The sequence below is a fragment of the Enoplosus armatus genome, chromosome 3 (genome assembly GCF_043641665.1).
Source record: "Enoplosus armatus isolate fEnoArm2 chromosome 3, fEnoArm2.hap1, whole genome shotgun sequence".
Classification (NCBI taxonomy): domain Eukaryota; kingdom Metazoa; phylum Chordata; class Actinopteri; order Centrarchiformes; family Enoplosidae; genus Enoplosus; species Enoplosus armatus.
In genome coordinates this window covers 17,200,473-17,223,940 of record NC_092182.1, presented here as the reverse complement: position 1 = coordinate 17,223,940, position 23,468 = coordinate 17,200,473, and the positions used below count along the sequence as shown (strand labels likewise).

Here is a 23,468-nt window from a genome sequence, read left to right as displayed (position 1 = left end):
TGTATGGCTAGTTGTGTACACTCAGATCAGAGGCTACCTGAGATTGCAACAGTGTCTGCTTTATTATGCAGTGTTAAAGTCCTATCAAAAGGGGAATTATTAAAAAAAGAAGAGAATTATGAAGTTAAATAAACATGAAGCCACACAGTCATTTGATTCAGCGAATATAAAGCCAGTGTAAACACATGTCCCTCATTCTGAGAAACATATTTATTTCCATCTATTTTCCATCTATTTTGACTTAATGCATTTATTTTTCAGAAGTTAATGATAACTTTTAAATACATGCTGATATATTTAGCTTACATTTGATGTCTGATGTTTTTTTTTTCCATAAAACATAGTATAGCTGCATGTGTGGTAGCCATATTTTGTTTGTGTTGATTTGTTTTTGTTAAAGAATAGAACAGACTCCATGAAAGTCAGGGCTGGTCATTCAATCAGTTTCGTTTTTCATTTTCTGTGGTGTTTAAATTTCATATTGCATTACACATTGAATCATCCTGACATGATAATGGTGATTGCTCCTGTCAGGATCCAGATCTTCATATGTGGGGGAAGTGTCCTACTGGATGTATTAAATAAAATCTGTGAAAGGAAATTAAAGCAAATACTGCATTTAAACCTGACATGAAAGAAAGCCAAATTTTGCTGTTTTTCACTGAAAACTCTCCTTTAAACTCTCGCATAAAACCAAATACCTTCTTAAAATCCAAAGACACCAAGCACATCTGTGAAATTAAAGATAATATTGGTTGTGAGATTCATGTGAAAAAAAGTACATATGAGGCCATCAGCAGCCTTCAACCCTGCATTAGCCGCTAGCCTTATAGGCCCGATGCTCATATCTATTTGAATGAATTAATATTGAATGTATATTCATGACAGTTCTCAATATGTCTGCAGCTCATTAAGGGGTTGTCAAGAGCGGGGCAAATATTATGTACTCAGTAATTGCCGTGAGCCATCTTCTCAGCCAAATGAATATTGATAAGGTCACTAAATCCTGACTTACAAGCTCACTCACTCTGTAAAAGTGCCTTAATTCAGGGACAGTGAAGCACCAGTTGGAGTAAAAAGGTATTTTTCCGTTGGTTCATCCTATACATCACATTCATGTTGTATTAATGCTTGTGATAATGACCCTAGTGATTTACATTAGCTCACATATGCTTTCTGCTAGCTAGTTATTTCCTCGTCCCTGTGTTTTATTATCAATGTGGCTGTATTACCTTGTGAATGTATAATATCATCCCCATAGTATTCATTCTGTTATGTATTTCCATAAAACAGTCAGTTATAATTTAAGAGCAGGTTCAGTGTTTTTTTGTGAAGTAACCTGTTGAAGAAACCTGAAATGGCTGATTAAACCTGCATTAACTGATTGATTTATTTGTCAGCGCAACAAGCGATGACATATCACGTTATTAAGTTGATGCAGTGAATTTGTTCGCAAACAGTTAGCACTTATTTGGAATCGAATTTCTAGCCACTCTGCAAACGTACTGTATACGTCCAATATTCTATTTGCTCTGATTTGCTCTCCGCCAACTCCTGAGGGAAATAGAGCAGTGAGAGTGAACCAAAACAGTAAAGTTGTGGTCCTGACAGCTAAACGAGCTGAAGCTCACTAAAAGCTCCATAACAAAGCTCACACTGTTTTCACATTGACATTCACTATATTGTTATTGTAAAAATGTCGATTATATCCACACAATATAGCCATCTGTATGTGAAAAATGAAGGACTGAATTATCTTAAATTTTAAATACCTTTCTTGCTCAGTGTTGCGTATACTTTGCAGTAAACATATTTATGCGCAGGGGGTTGTGGGCTCGGTAGAGAGGCAAAGAATAATAATGATATTATTTTTTACTCATTTCACAGCTCTAGTCTTTAAAGTCCACCACTCATATACTTTTTGTAAAGCCTGCGAAGCAACAGCAAACTGGCTGCAAGCAAGTAGACAGAAACAAAGGCTTGTAAATATATATTGCTAACCGCCGTGAGAATCCTTCCATCACACCTCAATCTTTCCTCACAGTGTTTGTGTGGGCCAGTGTGAAAATGACTGAAGTGATTGGAATGAAAGCGAAGGCTGCCTCTGTAACTTTTTGTTTGGAGCAAGAACAACTAGTTAAACTGAATCAATGTTTGTGGAGATTGCACATTGATTTTCTAATTTGAAGTGATTTGGGTAATGCTCCTATGCCGTGTATTAGTCTGAAAGTGGCACATGACTTACAGCTTACAGTACCCCTCCTTGAGTTTGAGTGGCCGCCTCAGGAACAACTCATTTGTATGTCTACAGCTTTGATAAGTAGAGCTCGGCCTGGCAAAGACCCAGACTGCAGTTCAGCCTGCGGTTAACTGATGCTGTTAAAACATAAATATCTGTCAGTCTCTTAGTTAACAAGAATTTCAACAGGCACATTATAATAAAACTACAAGAAGAGCAATACAGATTATAGCAAATGATGCAACTCTGAGGCAATTTAAAGCTCACCTGACACACCAGCCCGAGCACACACATACTGTACATATCCTATGTGTGTGAGTACAAACACAGATACAAACATGCACACACACACATGTGCACTAACTAGGAGAGTCTTTTCAGCTTTTGCACGCCTGTTGCCATGGAGATTGCCATTGCTGCCCATGCCTAGTGAAGGAACATCAAAAGAAAACGCACCTTGAACGACACAAACACACACACACACACACACTAATATAGAGGCACAGCTGCTCCAGACCCCCACAAGAAGAGACAAACAGAAGCAGCCACTTTTATCTCACTCCACTGAAGGGTTACGGTGTCACCGAGCAGGGAGTAAGCCCATAATATTCATAATATAGTCAGAGGGAAGTGAAAGCCCAACTGAAATGCACATTTGAGGTAAAATCAGACACTGGTTAGTGCCAGTACCCTCAAGCGTCCTACCAATTTTAACCTCAGTTTGGAATAGCCTCAGTTGATTTGTAATGGCACAAATGCTTAAATGATTATATAGATTATGTATAAATAATGTTTTGGCGAAAGAGTTAATGTAGAACATAACATGAGGGCACTTCCTAGAAACTGCCATAAAATCCATATTTCAGGCTGGATTGTTCCAGGTATATTAGTTCATTAGTTGTTTTTATAACCCCCTGCCTCCCACACGCACGCACACACACGCACATGCACGCACACACACGCACACACACACACTCACACACAATTTCAAGCTCACCACTTACTGAAGAGCTTATTCATGAACATCCATTGGGTTTGGATGCTCATTCAGGTCATGGTGGGGGATTAACTGTCCCACTATTACACATACAGTATGTGTGTAATGCTTGGGTGCCTACATATTTTTGGTCATGTTGTAAATCCAACAAACCCTCTGCAATATGCTGTTGTACTCAAGCCGTCGATGGTCTGTAACTGCTGCAATCGCTTGGTGCTGCTGTTCATACAGCATTTCATGAGCCCCACCTCCACCCCAGCATCCACCTGTAGGTCTGGTCTCCCGTGGGGGGGGGGGTGTATTATTGTCACTCCCCAATCCCTGCTGTGCTGAGCTTTGTGTATCATTGTGACAAGCTCAGAGCCTAAACACCAAATATAGAGTGTAGATATTCTGCATTCATGTAATGTTTATAACGACGTATTACTAAATCTTTGCTTCTGCCTTTCTTTGCTTGTGTTCTGAACTGCTCATCAGTATGCTGATGTATCATTACTGTAGTGCTTTTATTGTTGTCTTCAGTTCTACTTGTTGCCATGGCAGTTTTGAATCTTGAATTTTGTGTTGTGTCTAAAAATATACAATACAACTATAGGCCTATCGCACAAATATCAGCATCTGTCTTCTCCTCCTCCTCTGCAACACACTCTGTAGAGTAAGTTTTGCTGTGTGTGTGTGTGTGTGTGTGTGTGCATATGTATGTATGTATGTGTGGTACCGCACAAGCCTGGTTAAATGGTGTTTTGGGGGATTTGCTGCAGATTTCTGAGTTGTGTGTGGGTGTTTTAATCTTGTAGCTCCATCCATCCACACAGCGCTGTTAAAGTTCATTCAGAGAGCTATCTTTTATGATAGCTGAATCTACATTATTCCCTGAAGTAGCTTTTAAAGGCTCGGAGAGACATTTGAGTCTATGTTTTTTTTTAATAGTTTTTTCCTTTCAACTGAGTCAGAGCATCAAGACTCATTTGTAATGCAAGAGGCACACTGAGGTGACTTCTGTAAAGGTCTACCATTGTGAGACATTGTGTTAAGACAGGACTAGACTGTAACTTTTTAATAATAGCCCTGTTGTTTCCTGGGCTGAGCCCCCTGTGTTTTCAATTAACCTTTCGGTGCATCTGAGATCACTCCCTGCAAGGCAAACTTCCATTTATTCCCCTGTATGCTTCAGTATTAGCTGCCCCATTACATCTAGTCATTAAAAAGTCATTTATCAATTGAATAAAATTTGGATTGAGTCGAAATTGAATTGAATCATTCATTAGAATATTGGAATTTGTAATTATACGCATGCCCTACTGAGGTTGTGGCATGTATTACACCATGAGCACCTACTGTCGATGCCAGATGTGCACAGAGCCCAAGTGCTCTGGTTTTTCAGGGATTATCTAAATTGAGCCAGTGAAGCCTCAGGAGGTTTGACCCTTGCATATTCACACACACACACACATGCACTCGGATATCTGCAGCAAATCCCCCCAAAGCTCATGCACACCACACACACAAACACACACACACACTAAATATCTCACCCTTCACCAAAACTAGTGTTATTAATACTATTAATATTTTAGAATTAGAGGCCCATCTGCTGATGAAGAAGGATCACATTCATATTTTTATTACTGAGTGAATTAGTGTTTAATATAATGATTCATTTCATTTCTTAGATGCAAAATAATGAATTAAATTACCCACACTTTCCCTCACATCCTGTGTATGTGTGTGTGCATACACACTGGCAACACTTAAAGCAGAGAGAGGGCTGGATGCAGCAGGGCTGAATGTGTTTGTATGTCAGCATCTGTGTCTTTGTGTATATGCCAGCATGTGTGTGTGTGAGGATGTGTTGACAGATGAGTGTTGCTCCTGGCTCTCTGGATCTGCTGTTTGCGTATTCTTACTGTGTTTCCTCTAATGCAGCAGCAGAGGGCAGATCATATACTCGTCTCTAAGCTAAAGCATACTTAACAACACACTCTCAAGTCAAAAGAGGGGAGGAAACATGAGGAAGGTTTGGGGGGGGGGGGCATAATCGTTTTCAGTTTTTCTCTCTTTATTCAAAGGAGATGTTTAAAGCAAATGATTTATGCTATAAACGCCAGAGTGTGTGTTTGTAGCTCCTTCTAATGCACAAATTGCCTTTGTTTAATCGCCTGCATAATTTCATGCGCACACACGTATTATATAATGGCTGTTTATGAATGTGTTGTGTATGTGTGTCATGAAACATGTAGGCCAGGATGAGGCTTAGGATGTAGCTACAGTTCACACACTGCAGCTCCGTGACTCACTCCGGCTCTCTTCTGGTTGACTAACCCCCCCCCCCCCATTACTGGGATTGACTCATCGTGACTTGCTACAAATGTGCATCCCGCATGTTATGCAAAAAAAATCTCTTTTGAGGACTGAACAATTTATTAATTATTTTACATATCTCACGTGCAGACATTTGATAAGAAAAGTGGGTTCACCTTTTTTGTGTTAACAGCACATTTTTCTGTCACGCTGCCACAGACACATATGGTGCAATATTGTGCAGCAATATATCCGTGCCTGCAAATTGCAACAATTGCTCATGTGTAAAAAAAAAAAAAGGAATTATGAGTCACTCAAAAATAGCTGTGGTTCAGAAGAGATGTGGCCATGTGAGTGGTTTGGAGTAAAGCTGAAAAGCAGCCTTTCAGTGGCATAAAGGTCGAGGAATACATTTCCATCAATCAAGATAGTATCAGTGCAAACTAAATCTGTACTGAAGGTAAAAGATGTTAGTGTCCCGAGATCTCAATGCTGAATGAGAAGTCAAACTTGATAAATGGGTTGAAGAACTGCTGATGGACAAAGATGGAGGTAGTGTAGGTCTACATTTTCTTCTGCTGCAGTCTTCTAAAGCCAAGCTGTTCTCCTCAGCGTGGTTCGACGTGTATGGGATTTTCTTCCCGCTTGAATAATCTTTCTCCCTCTTTGTCCTGTCATCTTCTGGCTGTTTTTCTTTTTCTTTTTTTTTTTAAGTAAAAGCTTAGGGCAGCAAACAGTGCAGACGCAGCCTGCCGACGGCATTCAGGAGTAGTGCTCTTCTCGTGCCTAGGAATAGTGAATGCATAATGAAGGCAGGCATAGGGAGGAGATGTTTGTTTGGGAACAAGAAGTGAAAGAGACACAGAAACAAATCGTGTGACACACAGAGTGGTGTAGCAAGGATATCCTGTGATAGTTGCTACTACATGCTGATGCCACATTAAAATCATTAGGAAAATCTTACTGCAATAATAATAATTACAGATCCTATTACAGAGATCAAAGGATGATGAAAAATCATACTAATAGCTATAGGGTCTCCTCAAGCTTGGCTACACTTGATCAGCGCCACCATGTGTCCGCTGTGTCTCTGTCTCTGGCTGTAGAACAGGACTCATTACTGAAGAGCAGCACGTTCCACTGGAGGGAATCATTTGACTGATTAAATCAGTCGATAGAAACCACAAGGGAGTGAATAAATATCTGTCATTCTCTTCTCCTCCTTTCTTGGTTTTCCTCCTGTCCTCTACCTTGGCTTCTCCACCATAGTGTTTTAGATTACAAATTATTATTATGTTAATATGATGTTTATGCCTCATGCTTTTAATGGCAAAATATTGGTATAAGCACGTTCCCAGAGTGGGGGTGAATATTAATCGACTAGAAAATGCATCAGTTCTGTCACACACATGAGCCCACAGTGGAGGGAAAAGGGATGGAGGAAAGACAGGTTGACAAGGAGGGTAGAAAGATGGATGGCGGGAGGAGCAGGGTGGATGGTGTTTCCATCTGTGAACTCCACCTCATGCACTCTCTCAGGAAACCCCTTCCAGTGGCTGCACACGGCACACAGCGCTACAAGGCTGCAGCACGACACACACACGTAGCCTGTGATGTAGGAGGATGATGACAGGAGAGAGGAGGAGGAGGCGGGGGTTGGGGGGGGGGGGGGGGGGGGCAGCCAGTGAGCGTGCGGAGTGAGAGAGTGTGTGAGCGAGAGGGAAAGGACAGAGGGAGCGTGAGCGAGTGAAAGGGTGAGATAAGCAGAGAGAGCAGCATCTCTTGAGCGCACTTGGCTTGCAGCAGCTCAGGAGGCAGGAAGGCAAGGTAGAGGGGGAGAGCACCAGCACCGAAGGGGGCGACACCACACCTCTCTCTCTCTCTCTCTCTCTCTCTCTCTCTCTCTCTCTCAGACACACACTCTCACACGTCACACATTTGTGAGGAGGCGTGAGGCTCCGGAGGAGGAACACCACATATACGCACGCTGTTTTGCTGGCTTAGCTGCGCTTTGGAGAGCTGTCTCTTGAAGACTGGACCAGAGCCGTATCCATCGCTTCACCCATCCCGTCCTGCCTTCCTGCTTTCCATTCCTCCAACACAGAAACAGCTCTCCTTCACCCACGACCCTCGAACAGTTGGACTGATTTGCTCTCTGTCATTCATCTAACCTCTGATCTCTCTGTGACCATCTCTGCCTGTCTTTGCTTTCACTCCATCCAGAGGCATACTGAGAGAGCAACTAACCGCCCGACTGAGAGACCGACCTTTCGACCGCAATCATGAACTTCCTCCGGCGCCGTCTCTCGGACAGCAGCTTCATGTCCAACCTGCCCAATGGCTACATGACAGACCTCCAGAGGGCTGACCCACCTGCTCCTCCTCCACCCACCGCCTCCTCCCCTTCCCAGCAGGGTGCAGACCCAACCACGGCGCCCGCTCCTGCCCTGTCCCCCACCAAATCTCCTGCGCCGTCCCAGGCGCCAGCCAGCTCCCCCGCAGCTCAGGAGCGGCGTCCGAACCAGCTGGCTCAGCAGCCTCAACAGGCCCAGTCCTCCTCCTCCGGTGGTTCCTCCGGCTTCTTCAGCTCCTTCAGCTCCATCACCAACGCGGTCAAACAGACGGCTGCGTCCGCCGCCGGGTTTGTGGAGCAGTCGGCTCCCTCTCCCTCCCTTTCCAAGAAGTTCAAGATCCTGTTGATCATTGATGAGCCCCAGCATGAGTGGTAAGTGTTAAGGTGCACTTTGTAGTCGGCGGTTGTGTTAACTGGCACACTGAGTTTTTGGGATGCTCTACAGATTTGGTGTAAAAAAATGTTTGGTTTATAGTCAGCCAGATGGAACACGATTTCACAAAAAGCTAATTTAAGCGTGGGTGCGTTGGCCTAATGCTGACTGACGTGTGTAATTGATTTTAATCTTACACAAACTGTTAAATGAATTCTTACATCCTTGTGTCTTAGTCTGTTGTTTTTTTGTTTGTGTTCTGTGTGTTTGTATTAAAATGTTCTCTCTCCTCTCACCGAAGCTGCTCCCAAAATAGAAACAGCTCTATTAATCCAAACAGACAGGGCAGCTTTTCTCTGGGGTTTGGATTCACACATCCCACCACCCAACACTCTGTCACCTGCCCCTGTTTTTATGTGTTTATGTGAGCCTTTATGACGCCATGTGTGCATGTTTATGCCAATGTGTGTGTGTGTGTGTGTGTGTGTGTGTGTGAGAGAGAGAGTGCTAGAGAGCTATGGCTAAGTGTTCCATCCCTTGACAGCACAAGTTGGCTAACAGGATATTATCCTTATGCTATCAACTCGTACATTATACACTGTCATAAGAGAGCATGTAGCTCTGAATAAAACATCGCCCTCTACAAGTGAAATTTAAGCCTTTGGCTCTGTAATAATGTTGCTATATCCCACTCGCCGCTTTCTCTTCTTGCAAATCCCATTTTCAGGCTATAAAGGTTTTTTGTGTGGATGTTGATGATGGATTTTACAGCCATTCATTGCTTTCATTATCTCGGCGGGGTTTCATCTTGTCATTCTTGTATTGGATGGCTATGTGATAAATTGGCGGCCGTGTGAGACACTTTTGACCTTTTCAATTTAATATACGTTCAAGTGTCGTCAGATGGCAATTATAGTTTAGTATCCCACATAAAACTGAGTATGTTTACTGTTGCAAACGATGTGATATGTTCAAAAGCATAGCGGAGTAAATGGACCTTGAGTTGAGACTGTTGCTGTTTCCAAGGTCAAGAATGAAGTGGGAAGCTTTTAAGCCAACAAGGACGAGAAGTCCTGAAGGGGATCATTAAAAATTTGAACATCTAGAGTTCGATGACAACTGACCAAACTCTCTCTGCTGATGAAGACTATCTGATATGGTAAAAAGCTCCAGAACAAGCGAGTAAGTGGACGTTTAGTTGAGATTGGTTTGGCAACTTTGCATGGGTTTAGGCATGTTGGCTATATTATCTCTTTCAAAGATGATTTTGGCTGACTAGCTGACTCTACTCTGCAGTTGCAAAGACAGATTGGAATTCATTTACTATTCTAGTTCAGCAAATCTTTGACAGGTAAATATATTTAAATCTGCTTTAGTGCCAGGAAATATACGAATACATCCAACTTTGGGATCTTGCCATTGTAGGTGTCTGATACTGAGATTTAAGTGTCTGCAAAATGTAAAATGCAAATGCAACTAAATGCTTTGTCACCATTACCGATTTTGGCACAAATTACATCATCTTTCAATGGGTATTGTGCTGTAATACTACCTGTATTACTGACGTATGGTTTGAAATAAACTGGTGCCATGTACCATTGATGTAGTAATGTCTGAGTTACAGACACTGGTGCATAAAATGGACTGAATGATTTTCACTGTTTAGTGATTATCTCCATAACGGTGCATTATGCATGTGTGGATACATGCATGAGCGCTGAGGCTCCGCTACACTGTATGGCTGAATGTGACTGGCAGCTCGACATTATTGTACATTATGGTAATCCTCTATCACTTGCTGTGAGTGTTTTGGTGGCTTATGATTGGATGGCTGCCACCATGGTGATGTGGCGATGTCTGAATGTGAGACACTGCAGCCTACATTCAGATAAGAGGTGCTCTACAAGGCTTTACTTAATGCCGTCCCACTTTGTAATGTAACTATGTAGTCACCATACATCAGAATTACATATACTGTATGTCTGCATATGATATGCTGTTTGAATTGTAAATCAAATCTGAATGGAAATACATTTAGAAAGGTTTGAGTCTACTACCTCTTTGCACCTGCCAAACCCATGAGCAACTACATCGCCAGAAAAAAACTTATTGTTGCCCTTTAAAATCACTGCAGCTTGTCATTGCTGAAACCTCTCATGGCCCATGTAACCACCACTAACAATGTGGTTTGACTTGCATGATTTACTGTAGTTTGACAAAGAGGGGGATATGATTATTATGGTTATGATTTGTAAGACATGTACAGTCTGTACAGGAACAGATATTAAGTGAGTTTGCAGTGACTGCTAATCCATGTTACAATACAAATGTGTGCCAAGTGAATGCTAATGCTAAATATAGAAATATAATATAGAAACCACACCAGAAAAGTTCCTAAATCCTGAAATACAAATACCGGTTTTTTGCAGTGGGCAACTTCTATGATGTTAATTCGTAAGTAATATAATTTAACATGTAAGAAATGTAATGCAATGAATTTGCAACTTTGCTGGCATTATTTCCAGATGTCCATCTTGTGTGTAAACAATGTTTCATCCAAAGAGCTCAACATAAATATTAATGATAATTCTTTGGTGGGAGGGGGGCGCTTGCAGACAGAGCTTCCCTTAAAGCATCTGGGCCAGAGAGGCATTCTGCTAAATGTTATTGATTTTCCACTCAGCAAAGAGCAGGACTTGAGGCTCTCAGTGATATAACTTGGAAAACAGAAAATCACACTAGAAATTCCTCCTCTGTAATGATTCAGTATGTCGTTCACGTCAAGGCTACATTCTGATCGTAAATGAGAGGACATGCTGGTATCTGCATACACAAAAATAAATAGGTTTTATAAGTTTTTGATGGATCAGCCTGAAGCCAGACTTCTATTTGGTGATCCTCATCGCGGTGAAACGTATCCTTCATTTCGATTTATATACTGAGATTTAAGATGCCATCAGTTGTAACTACTACTATATGTCACATTATATTCATTTGGCATTTTTGTCCAATAAGTGCCTTCAGTGTTTAAGAATCATAATACAAACAGGGCCATTTTACACCCATGCTAATGAATTACAAGCCAAAGTCTGATGAACAGATTGATGGAAAGGCCTGTCATTTCCACCTGCCAATTACAATTAACTAAAACACCCAAATAAATATTCCTCACAGTGATATGTTTGGAGTGGATGAGAGTAATAAGAAGCAATGAGGCTTTTACTTTCTCTCGCTCTGTCTTCTTTTCCCAAAATTAAACTTCCCTTTCTAAATCCATCTAAACTCTGCATCTTGAAATAAACAAAATTAGCATTAAATGAGCATTAGGCATGCGTTGCTAACTGAGTTGAACTAGACATGCAGTTACAAACATGCTATAACTATAAATAACACTGGCATCCCCTTTAAAATACTAGCTGGCAGTTGCATAAGCAACCACAGTTATCGTGACTCTCCGCATCTGACCGCTCACTCTCTGAGCTCGCAGATATCGACTGTGCTACTATGATAGCTTTCTCTCACTGTGCCACAGAAAGAGACCACAATGGGAGTCCAGCAATAAAGCTGCGAGATGAAAGAGTGAATGTTTTTATTTTTTTCAGGCAATTCAGAATGTGTGTGTGTGTGTGTGTGTGTGTGTGTGTGTGTGTGTGTGTGTGTGTGTGTGTGTGTGTGTGTGCGTGCGTGCGTGTTTGAATAGCCTCATGTACTCCTTATGTAACAGACCCGAGCCCATTGAAGTGGGTGAGGGAAGAGATAGTGTCCTCCAGGGCCCTTCAAGGTGATGTCGGCACAGAGGGGGAGGATTGAGGAAGATAGAGGGAGAAGATCTGGGAATCTCCCTTTCTCTTTTTTTCTGGATGTCTGGGTGTGATGCTCTTTCCTGTTTGTCTCTCTATCTGTTTTCCTCTTTCCTCTTTGCTGCCTCTCTCTCTGTCTTTTATCATGACAGTCTCTCTGTGTGTGTGTGGCTCCAGAGAAAGTGCTCTGGGTTCATGATGTGATGAAGTAATGAGAAGAGACGTGGTGATTCAGCAGTTTCAGCCCAAAGGCCACATCTGCTCTCTTTCCTCTGCTCACTATATCTCTCCCGCGCCCTCTTTTTGCTCTGCCTTTCTTTGTCTCTCTATTTATCTGTTGAGGACGTGCTTGGCAGTTTCTTTACCAGTGAGTGTATTTACCACCTGTGTTGCATAAATACATCAGGCGAGATTATTTTAGACTGTTGACTTTTCGATATGACTCATAGTGGAGGATTTTGTTGGTTGACGCACAGCTCTACGCTGAGGTCGATGGTGAATGTCACCCAATTGCCCTTTAACTCAGCTTTAACTGGTTGGTGTTTGAAAGCATCACCAACCATTTCAAACTGCTTCATAGAAATGGTAGGGATATAAACATTATTTAAATTATTTCTATTCAGTTATTTGGTTTTCTTGTTGCACAACAGAAAAACGTGCTGGTTTTACTGACTCACTCACATTTTTTTTGGTGCGATGACAATGACCTGAATTGAATGTAAACAAGAGTGTTAAGTTTGTGTATGTGTGTGCTTGCATTCATGCATGCGCTTAAAAAAAAAAGTTGTTCTAATTTTCTCCATCACCAGTGTAGACAGGAGTACACAGTGAGAGCAGGTGGGGAGGTGGAGCCTTGTACATCCCCATCAACATGTCACACACACACACGCACACACACACACACACACACACATTTACAATCACCTGCCTTCTCTGTTTCTATTTTCTGTCATCTAATTGTACACAATACGAAAAAATAAAGTTTTCCCACAGAATTCAGCATTTTTCGGTGATGTGAAGCTCCTGGTTTCTGCTGACCGAGTTTACTACAGAACAGTGTTTTGGGAATAAAGTAGTTCATTGTTAAAGTTTGCTAAACATTTCCTCTGCACTCTAGATAAACACCCACATGCAGCACAGTACATAAACAGCAAACAGGTCAGATCATTTTCAAGGGTGTTCGTAATTTCAGCTGGACTTAGGTTTGACTTCATGGCAGTGATCAGGAGTTATCGGTGGTATTATGATTCTCAGCCGCAGGTCACATTTTCACACACACACACACACACACACACACAGGCTGAGAACTGACCTTATTACAGCCTGTGGCAATGTCATGTTGACTTTATAAGGTCCTCCGGATGTCTTGTACCTCTCAGCTGTTGTCATACGAGACTAGTGGCGTTTTCAGCCCAAGGGATGATACAGAAACAACTACAAAGTAAAAATCTCTAACCTTGTAACTTCCAAAATAGGATGTGATAGTTTTACAAGTTCAAAACTTTCATTGTTGTATTAAAAGTATGTGTTTAAACCTGTTTAGGGGGTTCAAACGCGACTGTCCTCTCAAGAAAAATGGAAGCATTTATTGTTTGTTCAAATGGCTAATATTATCTATGTTTACCTTTACCTGACAAGGACCTCTTTAATCATGACCTGAGCTATGTTGTTGTATGTTGTTGTATGATTCTTTGGGCTTGTCTATGTGCACCGTGTCTGTGTAGAGAAAACAGCTCAAAGGTGTAAACTTTTAAACACAATTACTGGCATCATAAATTAAGACCTGTTGACTAAGTAACTGGTATTATTCTTTTGTAAATCAAATATGTATGAAATCTATTGAACAATGTAAGTCTTTGAATACTCATATATACTCAGATTATACTGAATGGTAGACTTATACGCTGGTTTTATTGTGCAGCTTTCATGATTAGCATTTTCTAATATGTATGTATGTATTCCATAGTGTCTCTGTGAGGAGTACCTAAGTAAACAGAAGGCTTGTGCTTGCTCAGGCTATTAGTGAATGCAGATGTGTGGGACTGGCTTTGTCAATACAGACTGACGAATAAACCAACTTTAAGAAGAGCTTTTATCCCTGAGGCCTGTTTGGACTAAAGATCACCCATTGCATTTACGTCAAAGCAGTTAGCCGTTTAGCTAATCTGAATGCAACGAGAAGGAAAATATCTCCTCTGTGTGAATATGTATGTATGGGGGGGGGGGGGGGGGTTCACGCTCTCAACTGTGGCAGACATTTTGTAAAGACAATTAGATAAGCACAGCACTTACTGCCTGTGCTACCTCAACAGGCTGTCAAGCTAAAAGAGCCAAACAGCTTGAGGGGCTTTAATCCAAAAAATCATCTATCCATGGAGCCACAGGCAGCAGAACAGTCTGAATGAATGATTAAGTGAATGATGCCAAAGCAAAGCTGAGGTGATCTCTCGTCACTACAAAGAACAAAGGAGGTAACTGGGAACAGACAATTTGACATTATTTTAAAACAATGTACACCCGCAAAAAATGATCCTGTGTTTGACTTTATTAAATTATACCAATAATACATTTGAAAAATCTGTCTCTTGTGAGGTGGGTTTATCAAGCTGTGGCAGGCAGGCTAATGAAGACTGTTAGTTACATTAGCTAACATATTATTAATATGGTAGCAGCACTACTTAAAATGTCATTGAAATACGTCTGTCATATACTTTAAGACAGCGGCTAGGCAAAATATTCTGCCAGGACATCATGCTACCCTCACTGGGTGGAGATTGAATATATTTCAAAGTAAATGTATGCAAGTGCTGTACTTCAGAGTGCATTTTATGCACATTAATAATAGCTAATGATGTAAAAATCAACTCATCTGCAATGATAACGGCATCAAGTGAACGATCAAGGCCACAAGAGACATGCAAGATATGTCAGGTTTTTTTTATTTTATTTAATCTTGCATTTTGACCTTTAGTCTGATTGTAGCATGCAGACCTCTTCAATCCTCTTCTATTAAATGGCCTCTTCAGCCGGATGGGGAGGCACTACACTAATGAGCAACGTATTATCAGGGCAGTTCTGTATAGATGCATCTGTTGGAGCGGCTACACAAAAGCTGTGACTCTTTTTACTCTCATATTAGTAGGAGATATTTGTATCGAATCTATAGTTAAATTTTAGGAGACCCAAGTAAAGTAGAGTTTAGTAGAACTCAGGACTTCAATCGTAGGAAACCTTCTGCTTCATCAACCAAGATAAACTAGAGGTGATGAGGCCGTCAGGCTCAATGTGTCCTTTAGCTGTGTATGCTCCAGTGGACTGATGGACCAACAGAATGACCTTTACTCTGCTGTTTGCAGCTAACATCACATAGAAAAGGGCAACTGGGAAAATACATTTGTACAATAATACTAAGAAACTATTGATTGTGTTAGTATTAGTTAGTATTGCTGATTGTATTTGTGTTGGGTGACACTCTGAGTCCTCTGCAGTGTTCCTGAGATAAACCTGTTACTATGCATGAGGCACACACACACACACCTAAGAGGGCCATAAACGAAACCAATCAGCATCACAACCTCTGGTGAAATAGTCCACTGTTGCTATGGAAACAGGTGTTCCTCTTCAATAATCTTGAAAATGTATGGTTGAAAAGAGGCATTGATGTGATTTTACCACAAAGACCTGTTTTCAGTTTACATTTTTTTCTGTGCGGGTTGCACAAACACATGTAACAAATAAGACATCAAAGTTGTACATTCACTTGTAAAAATGTAAGCTTCCTCATCACCTTTTTTCTGGCTGTCTTTCTACATCTCACTTCAACCTTTTATGACCCTGAAATACAAGTACAAGTATTAACAAATTCAGTTAGGAGCCATGACAAAATGATTAATCACTTAATTAATTGATAAGCTCATGTATCATTAGACATCATGTTACTCTGATTTCGACATGTGCCAAAATCACCTCACACCTAAGGGCTGGGTTATCCTTGAAAAAAAGTAGTTCATCCGAGGCGTCATCCAGCCACGTCAGAAGGCAAAAGTGTTTATACTGTAGCTGTCCCAAACGGGGTGAAAAGCCTGCCATCGTAGAGACAGGAGGCATGATAATCATTTAAATCTGATTATCACGTTGCCCCCTCCGAGCACATTTTCAGACAGCCTTTTCTGGAAGGAGGAGAGGGAGGGAAGAGGGCTTAAGGGAGTTCAAACCCTGCCATCTTTCTCAGCTCCACACACCTGACCAATAGCTGTGTGAAGGGGATGTTAATGTTGGATTGTCGGCATTGAAAAGGTTTGAAATTGTTGGACACAGAACCCCACCAATTCCAACTTTGGAAAGGTGGGGGAGCTGACCATCCGACAAGCCAAGCACGTCTGTTGAAGCATACAGAAAATCAGTGAATCAGTCGCATCAATAAATCATTTTCATGTGTGCGTTGAGCCAGCAGGAGGTCATCTGGTTCAGCCAAAGAATGAGCTCTCAATGCTCATTGGGCACAAACGCCGAAGCCTGACTTTGTCAGCATATGTGCCTGGTGAGCAACTCTCATTGGAATGAATGGGGCACCATCTCAGAGCATGGCTACCAGTCCTCTTAATATATCCACAAGTGGAACTCTGTTAGTTTGACTTTTCACTTCCTGTCTACACAGGAAGTAGGAATGTGTCGCGTTGTGTTGTTCGACATCTCCTGCTTGTGATCACCTTTCACAATATAATGTACAGCGTGAAGGACTGCCAGAGATGGAAGAAAACGAGAGTCTTTCAATGGCTGTTGACATATCTGCGCTAATTACATCAGTTCTCCCACACAGTGCTTTGATCAGCGAGTCATGTGGCTGTTACTATAGTCATGGTGACTGATCAGAGTATGTTGGCATTTGTGTGACATTATGTGTTTAAAACATTATGATGTCATAACAGAAGGTGTTTCTTCATCCAAAACACAGTCACAGTGGACACTCATTTGGTTTTAGTTACAATATTACACAGTCCAGTTTTTCTTTGACGTAACTTATTATTGTGTAACAAGCTGATTATTCAAAATTATTGTTATTATTATTATATATCTTATATCATTATTATTAATGATATATATAATACATATTACACAGCAGGGTGAAAACAGGAAATGGAACAAGCCATGATCAATAAGGTCAATAGAGAGAAGGGCAGCAGCAGTTTAAAAAAAAAAAACTTTTACTTGTTCTTTTGGGATGAAGATACAAAATATTCCGGACAAACGTGTTATGTCAACAGATCAATCTGCCCATGAAGATGCGGTTGAAAGCTCCCGAAAAGCTCGCAAGTGGACCTTGAGTTATGGTTGTTTTGTCAAATAATTTTTATTTGTTACTACAAAGCGTTAGGAAGCGTGGCAAAATGGACATCTTCTCTTTATTGTTTCGAATGTCCACCTGTATGTAATTTTGTCTTTGTCATGTAGATAAATTGTTAACAAATTCACAACCACAAGTTCAGCCGGCTGTAGATTCTCCACAAGGTTGAGTTGTTAGCTCCCAAGTAGCATTTCTTTGCATCCATCCTTTCTGAGAACATTGCAATGAATCAGCCAAAAAGCAGGCGTGTTTGCTGTCACAAAGTGTGTATGTGAAAAGGGTAACCTCCTATGTGTCTACTGCTGAAAAGGAAATACAGACCGGCTAACTATTGTTCCAGCATTATGTAGCAATGAAGCCAATAGGAAGTAGTGATGGAACACTTTTGTTATATTCTATTGCATATTTTGTACCCTATGTACTTTTTAAATTAGGGTGAACTATGTTGTCTCATAATAATAATCATTCAGCTTCTGAATAAGGAGTGTGTGTGTGTGTGTGTGTGTGTGTGTGTTTGTGTGTTTCTGAGAGAGAGAGATTGTGAGAGAACAGTGTGGCACTTGCTGCGATAATATCACCAGCAGAGGAAAGGGAGTTATTATGCAAAGACAAATATTTAACTAATGTCTTGACTCTAATTACAGCTGAGTAAAGTGGCCTGCAATCACATCCAGAGCTCACATTATATATTTCTACTTGGATTTATAAGATGGACAATTTCACCGATCCATCTGAGGTACAGCAAAGATATTCTGTTTATCTCAGATCTAACAGCGACACAAAGACAGACGTGGTCTATCTCTTCTGTCCTAGTTGCCACGGAAACATACAAATTAGATTGTTTTGCATTTCAGTGCAAGTATGTGTTGTATTGTTGTCCTCATTAGTGCACAATTGCAGCCTTTTAAAAGAGCTCATAGTGCTACACACACTTTCCCTGAGCCTCACAGAAGTCAGTGCTCGACTGTTCTCAGAGGATTAACAGGGAAATGATTTAACAATTTCTAAATTTGCACCATAAATCCTGACTATTTGCTGTACTGTAGTTACCACTCCACATTTTGTATTAATATGAGGTGTGCCGTTTCTTCTTGCATAGTAGACTCAAAGGGCCCATTGCAAGTACATTTTCATATTCTTATTATGAAACCACTTTTTTCGGTTGCTCATACGATTGTTCCAACAACAAACGTGTTAAATCGGTTAAACGTTTCAGCCTGATGAATGTGACCTGTTCATGAGGACGTGCACGTTCATGAGATTTGCTCATTAACATAATCCACGGCCCAAATTGTCATGTAAGGCTCCGTATGTAGGGAAGTTTCATTGACAAAAATGTTTCCAAAGAGTAAAAAGAAGTATTTGACACCGCAGAGCTGTTTCTGCTGTAGTAAATTAGCTGTTACTTTAGCAGAGGCAGTAGTGGTGTTAGAGGACCCCGAAATAATTAGAAAATATTAATAGAACAGCTATCAATGACGTCATTAGAGACATAAAGAGGAAATGGTTTGAAATGAACCATTTTAGGATGCTAAAAACTGTCTTTCTAAAGCAAAATGGTCCATGATTAATACGTGAGAGAGGGGGATGTGACAGTCATGAAGACAGGTCTGGATCACTCCTGAATTTCGAGAAAATTGCCACAAATTCTCTTAAATCACTCCAATGTGCCACTTAAGAACGAATGTGTTCATATGAGTGGTTCTTGCATGAGGCCCAGTGTTCCTTGTGGCTAGCAGCTTATGCCATTAAGTTCTACTCTAATTGCGCTGAAAGTACACATAATTTGATCAGCTCAGGAGTAGTGCAATGCAATAAGCTGACTGGGCGAGGGCACTGCACAGACCTTTTGAAAGAAGCACCTACCTAATGGCACATAAGTCTGGTGTGTGATTAAACACGGGGCTGAGGCCTTCCCAAATTAATTCTGAGGTTCTGTGAATTCCCTCTGGCAGAATATAGATGGAGAGTCGTGTCTGCTCGGAGTATCCCTTTTGTCTGCGAGCTGTGAGAAGAGTAGGTTCAGCCCGCCTTTGTTTGTCCTCCATTAAGCTATGGTCGATGAGAAGCACTGTTAGTTTTGGAGTCAGCCGGGAATCAGGGATATCCGACAGATAGAGGAGTAAAGGGGGGAAACACAGAGAAACCAGATAGGAGAACAGATGTAATGATAGAGAAAGCTGGTTAGAAACAGAGAGACAAGAGAAGATGGAGGCAAAATTAGTTCAGCAAAAGGAAAGATTGTCCATCCATAACCATTAACTACTTATGGTATATGACAAGAAGCTATATCAAAAAGGGCTACAGGCTTTTCTCCCCTGACCTCTCAGTGTCTGTTGCTCTCTCCCCTTCTTGCTTTCTCTCGCTATCTCAGTTCAATCCATATAATGAGGCTCCAATCCATCAGAGGATCAGATAGGCTTAAAGCCAGTCTGAGCCACTGGCTGCTCGGCTTACCACTGACTCTCGTTGTTGCCCACACATTAGTTGCCGAGCGGGGCCTTGTTTTACAACAAAAAGTTGGATACAGTTCAAGACATTGCCTAGTATTTATTTATGTATGTGACCAAGGAGTGTCTCAAAATACGTTATTTCTTTTACCCGGCCACAATGGCAGAATGTAGTCAACACATAGTCACAAAAAAACACACACAACTGATTTACCCAAAAATTTCAATCCTCATTTCAAGGCAGTGTTTTCATATTAAGTTTATCTTATTCCAAGCCCAGTGCGCACAGTACAAAAATGCAGTGTTGCCAAGTTCAGAAGAAACTCTGGGAACAATGGAGGTCGTCCATCTCACTTATCCACTACAATACGAGTTAGACATAAGAAAAAGCATGTTTTATCCTCTAAAATCTGTCTTTAACTTTTAATTCTTGATATTAGGGGTGGGCATTACAGATAAACTCTTCTGCCACAGTACATTTAATTTTAGATTATTATAGAGATATAGTGTATTATGGAAATAAGGCAATTTTCCAAAAGACTGAATAATTGAACTAATATGGGAATGTCTGTGTTTGGCTAACACAGTGTATTAAATACTTGACACATTGAGGCACTTCATCATATTGATGCAAAAATCAGTAAATCCAATACTGTCTGCATAACATCTCTGCAGGTTGACTCACAGTATACCTTCATATCACCTACTACTGGTGCTGGCTATTGGTACACTGTAATATTAATCAGATAAAGTGTTTTGTGAAAGATGAAGTGGTTCAGAGCTCTGACCTTGGTTCTACAGTGTTTTGTCTCACTTTCTGTAGCAGGCTACATGCCATCAACAGAGAGCACATAAAGTACCACACAGCAGCATGAAAACTGCAGACCCTTCACATACACTGGTATACAACTCAGGAGCTGTCTCCCACCCTGCATCTATCCACCATTAGTTCTGCACCTTCTTCCAAATTTAGTGTCTGCAGAAACCTGTTCCTCTATCAATTGTTATTTATTTTTACTTTTATTCTTATTCTTATTTTAGCTTTATATTCTACTTATTTGTTATCAAAACAATAGCACCTTCAGACCACAGCAAATTCCTTGTAATGTATGTTACTTGGCAATAAACAGTTTCTGATTCTGATTCTGATTCTGAATTGTTGTAATAGCCAAACTGAAATGCCACGTTTTGAAGAAGCTGTTTCTCTAGAATGAAAAGACATAAAAAGAAAATGTGATTTTTTTTACAGTAATCACTCTGTAGGACAGCAGCAATGAAGACAGCAAGTGGGAAGTGAGACTAGTTGAATCTGGCTGTGACTTTAAATTCAGTGTGGCTTGATTCGCTGGCCAGGCTTTTAAGGTTTTAGCCTGCAGCAGCGTAAAATTATGATTCTCTGAGGTCTTAAATGGCTCAGTTGACCATATGGTGTAAGGTGCAGTGGTGCAGTTTGGCAGGAAATACAGCACAGTGGACACAAACACAGACACATACTTGCACTTCTACACTTGTGAGGTCCTTTGACATAATACAGCACCAAATCATAACTACATACTACGCAGCAAGCTACACACATTTCCAATGGAGGTTGAAGACAGCAGCTGGCCTTTGAGGTTTTTAGTGGAAGTAATTAGGAAACTGTGAAAACAGTGTCGGGAAAGAAATTCACTGATAGTGACTACAAATTAGAAAAAGATGAGATACCACAAACAAGAGTTAGACCAAAGGTAAAAAATAATAATTTATGAGCATTTTCAATTTGCACAGTGCGTGGAGTGAGTGGAAACTGTGAAAAAAGGTGGTGTATTTATAGTAAAATTCAACAAAGTGTAATGGAAACAGACATCATTAATCATGATGTAGATGAAGCGTGTGACGTTCACTGAAGCTCCATTCCACTGAAAAGACTCAACATTACGACAGACAAAACATGAGGAGCGATGAAGAGACTGACCGTTCCTCGAGTTAATACATGAAACAAACATGAATGTCACATTTCCATCATGTTCTCTTCTTTCTATCGTTTGAGGTTTGACCGCTCTTTTAATTGCATTTTATCTTGTGCCCTCTTCTTCTGTGGTTTAATGGCTCCCAACTAGAGAATTAGCACCACAAACTATTTATCTCACTGCTTCCAACTCCTAATATTCACAGAATGGTAGTGGAGGCAAACACGCATTAATTTGCATTTTCTTTTTCTGGAAATCCGGTTAAAATTTGCGCTACATTCGGATGGAAACCTGGCTAATGAGTAACATGGAAACTGGAGTCACAAAACTGCAAAATCACACACATTGTTCCTCATGCCCAGCGGTAGTAGAAGTATCGTTAGTGAAAGATTAACATTAAGGCCCCATGGGAAGTACAACATAGTAATTAATCCACAAGAGTCCACAAGAGTTAAAGTAAAAAGAGCAAAAACAGTTTGCTCAACAGTAATTTAATACTTTGGAATAAATAATAAGAAGTAATAGCAACACATTAGCCTCAGGCAGCTAGCATAATAGTTAGCTTTTGTTAGCAATAACCTGATTTCAGAAAAACTGACCTAACAAATCAGAAATCAACAATCACAAAACAGCTGTAATAAAATAGTACCCACTGATAATGCTCCAACAAGGGTATATGTAAAGTAAATAAAAAATGCTTGTCAATATTTGTTTGGTCACAGATCTGACAAAATGGTGCATATAACAATGTCAGTTAAACTGCTATGGAACTGTGCCACTACTGGTTGCTACTAGCAATATATTGTTCAACTGAAACCAACTGCTGGTGGAAAAAAATAACTGTAACCAGAACACAGTAGTTTAAGGAGCAGGAATATATAAAATGTGATAGTGTGACACAGCTAATACATGGCTTCTTCCATTTTGGACTTCCCAGTTCCTTCCGTTTCTTCAAAGGTCAACTCTGTCAAGACAGTTTGTATTTGGTAAAGAGTGCCAATTCATGTGCCAAAGTTCACCAAAGTTGAACTCTATGTGAAAGCACCGGGTAATTTACTTAACCTCCACAAATGAATCCACTGATTGCCGCAATTCCATTTAGATAAACTGATTTAATCCCAAAATGTTGCCGTTATAAATGCTGGTGTGACTGAGTCCTGAACCTTCAAGTGGCCCTTTTATGAAGAGAACTGGCTAAAATGTCCTCACTTTCCCAAAATGTAAAAACCTAAACTGCAAATTGGGCACACAAACACACAGAGAAACCCTCTTTTATCCGCAGTTTGTCTCTCCATCCCTCACGTATACACACACCACACATGGTGCATAGCTTGCACATGATGTGCAGCACTGTGGTAGGTGTAAGTGTCAAACTGTCAATATGGAGACACCACAAACTGCAAAGGCCAAGCGGGAGATCGCTTACGCTCGACTCTCCGTATAAACAAACAGTACACATACTCACACTCGTACTGTAATACAATGATGATACCATATATCAGCTATGTAACTGTGACTTAACTCAAACCTGCTTTCAGATGAATCAAAAGACACTCTTTGTGTTCTCATTTATTTCCAATCAAGACAATTTGACTATTTGAATGAAATAAATAAAATATAAAATAATAAATTAAAGAATTTGAGTATTTGTTTGAGAATTTG

The 23,468-nt window shown here is 40.6% G+C and overlaps 1 protein-coding gene across 1 annotated transcript in view; it reads left to right on the top strand.

Moving 5' to 3' along the window:
• The first annotated feature begins 7,819 nt into the window (after positions 1-7,819).
• syn2b (synapsin IIb) overlaps positions 7,820-23,468 on the top strand; it is a 69,804-nt gene continuing 54,155 nt past the window's right edge. Inside the window, exon 1 of the mRNA XM_070901998.1 lies at positions 7,820-8,262. Coding sequence (XP_070758099.1) covers positions 7,820-8,262 — 443 coding nt within the window. The remainder of the gene's footprint in view (positions 8,263-23,468) is intronic.